The sequence below is a fragment of the Calidris pugnax genome, unplaced genomic scaffold (assembly GCF_001431845.1).
Source record: "Calidris pugnax isolate Ruff unplaced genomic scaffold, ASM143184v1 scaffold138, whole genome shotgun sequence".
NCBI classification, from domain to species: domain Eukaryota; kingdom Metazoa; phylum Chordata; class Aves; order Charadriiformes; family Scolopacidae; genus Calidris; species Calidris pugnax.
The window spans coordinates 1,259,287-1,259,874 of record NW_015090858.1 but is presented as its reverse complement, the minus strand read 5'-3'; the positions used below and the strand labels follow the sequence as shown (position 1 = coordinate 1,259,874).

Here is a 588-nt window from a genome sequence, read left to right as displayed (position 1 = left end):
GGGAGCGGGGCCGCCCCGCTCAGACGTAGTTCTTCTTGTCGTACTCGCCGTTGGAGGTGGGCCGCCGCGGCGCCGAGTACTTGACGGGGAAGGAGGTCTCGTCGCGCTGGGAGCAGGAGCAGCAGCAGATGAGGCAGCCCCCGAAGAGCAGCAGCGCCGTGGCCGCCCAGCCGATGTAGAGCGCGGCCCCCATCTCCCGCTTCTTGGAGGACGGCACGGTGGGGTCGTAGAAGTCGCTGATGACGATGTTGGCGAACCAGCAGAGCGGGACGAGGACCAGGACCCCGCAGAGGATGTAGATGGCCCCCCCGGCGATGACGATGCGGGACTTGACCTTGCCGGGTCGGATGCAGTTGGTGCACTGGGCGCCCACCACGGTCACCATCAGGGCCACCAGCCCCAGCAGGGCCACGATGACGGTCAGCGCCCGTCCCGCCTGCACCTCGGCCGGCAGCGCCAGGATGGAGTCGTACACCTTGCACTGCATCTGCCCTGTGCTCTGCACCACGCAGTTCATCCACAGCCCTTCCCAGATGGTCTGCGCCACCACGATGTTCACGTCGATGAAAGCCGACACTTGCCACATGG

General features: G+C 66.8%; 1 protein-coding gene across 1 annotated transcript; it reads right to left on the bottom strand.

Annotated features, from left to right (window-relative positions):
- Positions 1-6: 6 nt before the first annotated feature.
- CLDN5 (claudin 5) lies at positions 7-586 on the bottom strand. The gene has a single exon (XM_014943988.1). It carries the CDS (start codon positions 584-586, stop codon positions 20-22), a length of 567 nt encoding a protein of 188 aa, XP_014799474.1. The 3' UTR covers positions 7-19.
- Positions 587-588: the final 2 nt, after the last annotated feature.

What these genes read in the sequence shown, in the direction of transcription:
- CLDN5 (XM_014943988.1), bottom strand. Translation starts at nt 586, where the DNA reads ATGTGGCAAGTGTCGGCTTTCATCGACGTGAACATCGTGGTGGCGCAG.